General features: G+C 37.4%; 1 protein-coding gene across 1 annotated transcript; it reads left to right on the forward strand.

Moving 5' to 3' along the window:
* The first annotated feature begins 403 nt into the window (after positions 1 to 403).
* On the forward strand, positions 404 to 3,988 carry LOC145421849 (tripartite motif-containing protein 16-like). The gene has a single exon (XM_080292705.1). The coding sequence runs from the start codon at positions 1,852 to 1,854 to the stop codon at positions 3,517 to 3,519; it is 1,668 nt and encodes a 555-aa protein (XP_080148831.1). The 5' UTR covers positions 404 to 1,851; the 3' UTR covers positions 3,520 to 3,988.
* Positions 3,989 to 8,620: the final 4,632 nt, after the last annotated feature.

The following is an 8,620-nucleotide window of genomic DNA, read 5'->3' on the forward strand; positions in this document are numbered from 1 at the left end:
TGTAATAGTGGATGACAAGTTAACATGGAAATCACATATTGAACATGTTAAAAAAAAGTTGGCTAAAAGTATTTATATCCTGGGTAATGTTAGATATATATTAGATTACAAGACAATGACAATATTATATTTTTCATTGTTTCTACCCTATCTGAGCTATTGTGTTGAAGTATGGGGGAATACATACGTGACTAATATGAAACCATTATATTTATTACAGAAGAGAGCGATTCGAATTACGCATATTGTTAAATATAGAGAACACACTAATAATTTGTTTATAAAATCGAAATTGTTAAAACTAGAAGACATAGTGAAATTACAGACTTTAACTATTATGTTTAGGGCAAAAAATAAAACACTACCTCTTAAGTTACAAAGTTTATTTGTATTGTGTTCAGAAAATGGGGACGGCAGAAGGAAGTTTTATTTTAAGCACCTGTTTGCTCGAACCACACAAAGGCAAATGTGTCCAACAGTCATCGGCATAAGAAACTGGAATTCTCTCAGTGATCATCTTAAGTGTTGTATAAATGTTTCTCAATTTAAAATCTGCTATAAGAATAAAATGATAAACCAATATGAAGAAGTTGAAAAGAATTGAATTTAATTGCAGAAAAATGATCCTTTTAGTTTGATATTTAGTGGTATTGCTCATTGTTGAGTATATTGTTCTGTTTGCTTTGTTTTGTTATGTGCAGAAAATTGTCATAGTGTAATTTTGGTTGCCTACTTGTATTACCACAGATAGGGGGCAGGTATCAATAAGAATTGATTCTTCTTCCTGCTCCTTTTCATGCATGGAAACAGTGTTACTTTAATTGAAAGGAAGGTTGTGTATGGGAATGCATTACTGCTGTACCATGTGTGAAACAAAAAAAATATTGTTTGCACCTGTAATAAATAATCAAATATATCAAATTATCATCAATATTTAAATAAAAGCAAGCATTGCACCAAACAAAACAACAATTCAACAGACAGTTCTATAAAACTGTGGATGATTCAAAGTGCTGCTATAACTGCACAACAAAACTGCAGTGAGAAAAGCTTTGGATGTTCAGTTTAGTTATAATGACAGTTAAACAACTAAAATACTCGATTAAGTAGGTGAGAAAAAGTTACATTTACTGGATCAGTTTAAGACAAAAATACATTTGAATGAATTACTGACATGGACACTTTGTGAAAAATTACTAAACAGTTCAGGCAAAATTTTACTAAAACCTTGAATTAAACTTGAAAGTTTTCATTTAAACTCCACTGTGACTGTGTACACAGGAAAAACTACAAAATAATGTGTTTGTTTGTTTTGTAAACACTGTGGAGCGATCTGCATTTGTTGTTGCTAAATTTAAATATTTGTTACTATTTAATGATCATAATCTCATTTGAACATAGGTTTGATTTAGTGGAGTCAGTTGTTCCCATGCATCATTCTGTAAGTGTGAGAATGAACTAAGATTAGAAAATGTCAAAATATAAAGTTTGATTTATTTTTATTCATCACAGCATCCTAAACTTTGCTGAACTTTTTGAAATATAAAATGAACTCGCTGAGTGTTGACTGTCACATTTCAAAGCACCAAGTAAAGATAAACTATTAAACTTTAACTGGGTCAGACTTGTTACTGCATGATGTAATCACACATACCACACCCTGCATCATGTGATTGGCTCTTGGTCGCTCTGTAAGAATATATCTCCCTTCACAGATGTGTCTGTATCAGGATGGGTCTAAAGGTGAACAAGAGCAGAGATCTGTTTCCCTTCAGAGCACAGAGGTAGTTTCTGTTCAGAGGAAGTGAAACTGTCTGACAGTCACTGAGAGACGGTGAAACGGCACAGCACATGAATCAAATGGATCAAACAAAAATCTGCTGTTCAGTCTGTTTGGATCTACTGAAGGATCCGGTGACTATTCCCTGTGGACACAGCTACTGCATGAACTGTATTAAAAGCTTCTGGGATGAAGAGGAAGAGAAGAAAATCTACAGCTGCCCTCAGTGCCGGAGGACTTTCACAGCGAGGCCTGTCCTGGTGAAAAACACCATGTTAGCAGATTTAGTGGAGGAGCTGAAGAAGACTGGACTCCAAGCTGCTCCTGCTGATCACTGCTATGCTGGACCTGAAGATGTGGCCTGTGATGTCTGCACTGGAAGAAAAATGAAAGCCTTCAAGTCCTGTTTAGTCTGTCTGGCATCTTACTGTGAGAAACACCTTCAGCCTCATTATGATTCACCTACATTCAAGAAACACAAGCTGGTGGAGCCCTCCAAGAAGCTCCAGGAGAACATCTGCTCTCGTCATGATGAGGTGATGAAGATGTTCTGCCGTACTGATCAGCAGAGTATCTGTTATCTCTGCCCTGTGGATGAACATAAAGGCCACGACACAGTCTCAGCTGCAGCAGAAAGGACTGAGAGGCAGAGAGAGCTGGAGGTGAGTCGACAAAACATCCAGCAGAGAATCCAGGACAGAGAGAAAGATGTGAAGCTGCTTCAACAGGAGGTGGAGGCCATCAATCAGTCTGCTGATCAAACAGTGGAGCACAGTGAGAAGAGCTTCACTGAGCTGATCCATCTCATCCCGAAAAGAAGCTCTGATGTGAAGCAGCAGATCAGATCCCAGCAGGAAACTGAAGTGAGTCGAGTCAAAGAGCTTCAGGAGAAGCTGGAGCAGGAGATCACTGAGCTGAAGAGGAAAGATGCTGAGCTGAAGCAGCTCTCACACACAGAGGATCACATCCAGTTTCTACACAACTACCCCTCACTGTCAGCACTCAGTGAGTCTACAGACTCATCCAGCATCAATATCCGTCCTCTGAGCTACTTTGAGGATGTGACAGCAGCTGTGTCAGAGGTCAGAGATAAACTACAGGACATTCTGAGAGAGGAACGGACAAACATCTCACTGACAGTCACTGAAGTGGATGTTTTAGTGCCAGATCCACCAGCAGAGCCAAAGACCAGAGCTGGATTCTTAAAATATTCGCGTAACATCACACTGGATCCAAACACAGCAAACAAACTGCTGTTATTATCAGAGGGGAACAGAAAAGCAACAGCAGTGATTCAACAACAGTCTTATTCTGATCATCCAGACAGATTCACTGGATGGTTTCAGGTTCTGAGTAGAGAGAGTCTGACTGGACGTTGTTACTGGGAGGTGGAGTGGAGAGGGGAAGGAGTTTGTGTAGCAGTCGCATACAAGAATATCAGCAGAAAAGGAGGTTATGAATGTGTTTTTGGATGTAATGACAAATCTTGGGTATTAAATTGTAACAACAACAGTTTTACATGTTGGTACAACAACATCAAAACTCGTGTCTCAGGTCCTCGTTCCTCCAGAGTAGGAGTGTACCTGGATCACAGAGCAGGTATTTTGTCCTTCTACAGCGTCTCTGAAACCATGACTCTCCTCCACAGAGTCCAGACCACATTCACTCAGCCGCTCTATGCTGGACTGTTGGTTTACTATAATTATGGAGACACAGCTGAGTTGATTAAGCTCAAATAGACTGAAGTCTTTCATATTGTGGGTCTAAATCTGTGTTTTAGTTTCATTTTATTTTCTCTCCATCATTTCTGCACAGAGATCAGCTGTCAGTCAAACATTATGGGTGGTACCGCCACATCTTCTAGTTGTTCTCTTGATGTTTCTGAGTTTTTAAAGGAGATCTTTCCTGTGACTGTTTATGGAGGCTATCACTGCTCATCATCATTTTGATTTACTAAAATATTTCTCCACATGAAAATGTAAACTTCTCTATCCTCTAAATGTTTCTGGAATATTTGTATTGAAAAATGTCGACATTTCTCTTTATGAGTATGGCAGACCGTGTGTGTGTGTTTGTGTTTGTTTTGGTCAAAATCATCAAACAAATGAGGAAAAACTGTGATTTTAATGAATGAATTCATATATTGTGTTGATGTTTTATTGTGTGAATAAACTGGAAGGTTTGACTATAAATCAAACTTTGAACAAAGTCTTTTCTTCTGTCGTCATTCCAGGATCTCACTCAAATCTGATGCAGAAAATATGAAACTAATCTGAGAGAATAACCGAAGCAGTTTTCCTCCCGAAGCATCACAAAGTTTAGAGTTCATGTTTAGAGCAGAAGATTCAGCAGTCGCTCTGTGACCTTTCAACTTTCTTCACTAAAACAGCTTCATTACAGAGAAACAAGTCACATTTTCTTGATGTTCTGAAGTCCTTTCAAATGTTTTTAATGGTCCTTGAATGCAGCATCAGTGTGGCAGGTTTAAAAGGTCACTTTCTGTTGTGTTCAAAGATTTCCTTCAGATATGGTCTTTAATCAGTAAAGCCAGTGATACAGCAGTGTCATTAGCTGTGTTATTGGCACCAGGCTGTGTTTATGTATGTGTTTAATTCTGTCTGAGGACGTCTTCAGCATGAAATGATCATTTGCTCAGCTGCTGTGTCTCAAACGACTCCTACAGTCTTTGCTTATGTGACCAACTTTTAAACAACCAAAACAAATTCCCCTTTCCTTGATAAAAGTCAACTTATCCCGATGCATTTTAGCTTTAAACTGCTTACAATTCTCTAGTAAATGATTGCTGTGTGAACAAAACAAACAACTATGCAGAACAGTGGAATTTGTTCTGCTTCCAGTTGATTGAGTTTTGACTCCTGGAACTGTACTGACATTAGTGGCAAAACTACTTCCCTTTTTTCTTTGCTTGGTGGAACTTGAAACTTTAAAGCTGTTTCCAGATTGTGAGTCTTGGATGTTGCCAAACACTGGATCTTATGCTACTTTCACCTGTTTTATTATGAAGGCAACCAGATCAGTGAACACTGCTCTGTGACCATTTTGTTCCTGCAATTCATAGGCAACAACTCTCCATTTTTCACTCAATTTGTATGGAAGTTTCATAACAATCATTCTCTTGAAGTGTCTGTGTGGTGCAGCTGGTCTGGTCTGTCCAGGCTGCACCACACAGACACTTCCAATCACCACACATCAAAGTACAAAGCGTATGACGTCATCACATTCTGTGTTAGGAAGTCACATTTAGGAGTTAAATTCATTGTTCATCATACTCAAGAAATCTTTCTGTTATCTTGATTAACTTATCCCAACATTGTCAATCAGACTAAGTGATCACATGACGCTAGTTATCAACTCTATAAGGTAAACCAGGGTTTCTCATTTTAGCTACTAGCCTGTTTACATGAAAGGGGTGGCGTTGGGGGCATTTGACCAATCACATACAGAGCAGCAGAACAGCTGACTTTACAAAGAAAGATAAAACTATAAACATGAAAAGGTTAAACACTTGTATTAATAAAGTTCAAATAGGAACTAAAAGTTCTTTTGCTGAGCTCTGTTGATGTTTACCAGTCTGGGAGAAAATACAAGCATAAATACAAAAATGGCCGTGGATATACTGGGAAAAGCATGTCGAATGATGAGCAGTGATACAGGAGACCAAGAGGAATTGCTCAGATAAGATTAAATGCTTTCATGGACGAGGACATGCTAGGGACAAGTGTTGCAGACAAAAGGAAAAAAACGAGATTAATGTTTATAGAGGAATTCAAAATGTTGTGAAATTGTTCTGCAGACAAATGGGAAAAGTCAAAGAACGAAGTTGAATTTAAGAATCTAAACTGATTAGACTACTGATGCTCATCAATGGAAAGATCCTCCCACTATCCATGGCACAGCAGTCCAAAGGGATCTTTCAGGTACTAACGTATTAACGTCATTAATATTCGCTTGTCCTGCTGCAGACTTTTCTATCCAATCTAACAGTGAGAGCGAGCATGTGGTGCCCCACCCACTGGCTACAGGCCACATATTTCTGCAGATAAAGGCACCACCGTATTTGCCTTTATTCCGATGAAATGTCCTCTAAAGGATGCCCACACAATTGATGAGAAGTCAGAGACCAGATGCCGATATTGTAATTCCATTAGAAAAAAGGCTGCACTTAAGTAGGGAAGATATGTGTAGGGCTTTTAAGGCCATTGCAGTCCCAAATGGAGGCAGATGGGGTATGTGAAGTTCAATATCTGTGGGCTGAGCACCCTGATACCACAACTCAAGAGTTCTGTTTCTGCGTTATCAAAGGTAGCCGGTCAGAATATTCTGGATAATCCTTCATAATTGATCAGAATTTGCCAAATAGACTTAACATGGTGTTAAGTCTGTCACATCATTTATGAAAGTCAAAGGTTAAAGTGTGATTTTCATCAAGAAGAACTTGAAAAGAGAAACTACATGACTATGACTCGACATTAGGCACAGACAGGAATGCTCAAGCGGTATTAGCTGTTTGAAGGTACATTAGGAAAATGTTGAACGTAATGCACAACAAGCACCTTATTTCCTCCACAGAAGGTTGATAATTAACCTTTAACCTCCATCACTGTGATGTGTGAATACTTCTGCTACTTTACGAACTATTGTAATCATAAAACGCTTTTAAAATCTGTATACTCCAATGATTTAAAAACAATAATACAGCAAACATTTAAAACCAATCTCATGACCAAGGGCGCTGCTGGCTTCAGGACCATGCAATAATCCATGTGTGGTTTGTATTTGTATTATAATACAGTCTGTAAGAAAGCCTTTTGTTATATTATTGAGAATATTGATCAACTAATTGTGATGGTGATGGTGCTCATCCGTCTTTTATCAGTCACTGCATTTTAACACAGTTTGCTCACCGTACATTCCAGTTTCTGGTCGCTGAAACCAGTCAGACCTGAGCTCCTGGGAGCCTCCCTCAGGTGAATGGTGGTTTTTAAACTTCGTACCGTTTACAAAACTTCCCCAGCAGAACAATTGGTTTCAGGTTTATTCCTGTAAAGAGTCTGTACATGATAGATAGTTGTTGTTGTTTTTTAAATATCGGACACATAATCGGGAAAACACAAAAGGGAAACATTTGTCTTCTTTCTTTTTCATTTTCCCAGCACTAGTTTATTACATCACAGCTTAAAACACTGATTCCAGTATTCAACTAGTTATACATCATTTCCATCCCTTCTTCTTACTGTGTTGAGCCATCAGAGATGCTTCATATTTGCATGTTTTACAGGATTGTCTGCCTGGAGTCTGTCGTCATTGTGCTTAAATAGTAGTTTTGACTTTTCATATAAATGTCAGGATAGGCAGCATCTTCTTTAACTAGTTCAAGCTGCCAAAATAAATCCAGAATTAAATTTTAATCCTTATAAAAGGCTGAAAATAATTGTTCTGAATCCAAAACAGTTAGATGTAGTTTGTTAATTTCCCTCATTTTTTTATTACCCTAGAGTAGCGTTGGTGTATCTTTTCTCTCTCAGTTAATATTTATTATAAACATCCATCATAACAGCATATATGCAATTACTGGTCACTTTGTTAGGTACACCTTGTTTATAGCAGGTATGACCCCTGTTGCTGACAGAACTGCGTCATGAAGTCATGTTCATTAATTGTTGACTTGAATCTGCCGTTCCACCTCATCCCAAAGATGCTCTATTGGAGTACAGTGAACTCATCTTCATGTTCAAGAAACCAGTTTGAGATGATTTGAGATGATTTTGAGATGGAGTGGTAAAGTCTATGTTTTTAGGGGAAATCACTGAAAAAGAAATCATTGTAGCAGAATCTAAAAACAAGACATCCATGATGGGTTAGGCATGGTCATCGTAAAAAAGACCTTGGATTGTATAATCGAACCTCTCTGTTATATTTTTAATCTCTCATTTTATTCGGCTGTATTTCCTGACCGAATGAAAGTGGTAAAAGTTATCCCTCTTCATAAATCGGGAGACAGACATAGTTTTAATAATTATAGACCAATATCATTGCTATCACAGTTTTCTAAAGTGCTTGAAAAACTCTTTGCACAAAGATTTGATAGTTTCATTGAAAAACATCAACTGTTAAGCGAAAGTCAGTACGGATTTCGACGGAACAGATCAACAGCAATAGCATTAATGAATACTATTGAAGACATTTCATCAGCAACACATCATAATAAATATACTATTCATTGATTTAAGAAAAGCTTTTGACACTCTGCAACACTCCATCTTGATTTCTAAGTTAAGAACTTATGGTGTGAGAGGAATAGTATTGAACTGGTTAAGCAGCTATTTACATAATAGGTTTCAGTATGTGCAGTGTTTAGGCAATTCATCTGATAGAATGAAAATAGAATGTGGGGTCCCTCAAGGTTCTGTTTTAGGACCAAAACTTTTTAATTTATATATAAATGACATTTGTGATGTGTCAAAAATGTTGAATTTTGTTTTGTTTGCAGACGATACAAATTTTTATTGTTCCGGAGAGAACTTGAAAGAATTGGCTAAAATTATGGTTATTGAAATGAAAAAAATGAAAAAATGGTTTGATGTAAATGAGTTATCACTGAATTTGGAACAAACAAAGTTTATGATATTCGGAAACCGTGTAAAGGAGGAAGAGATAGTATTATCTATAGAGGGAGTATTAATTGAAAGAGTGACAGAATTCCGTTTTCTGGGTGTAATAGTGGATGACAAGTTAACATGGAAATCACATATTGAACATGTTAAAAAAAAGTTGGCTAAAAGTATTTATATCCTGGGTAATGTTAGATATATATTAGAT

The sequence above is a fragment of the Astatotilapia calliptera genome, chromosome 18 (genome assembly GCF_964374335.1).
Source record: "Astatotilapia calliptera chromosome 18, fAstCal68.1, whole genome shotgun sequence".
Taxonomy (NCBI): Eukaryota; Metazoa; Chordata; class Actinopteri; order Cichliformes; family Cichlidae; genus Astatotilapia; species Astatotilapia calliptera.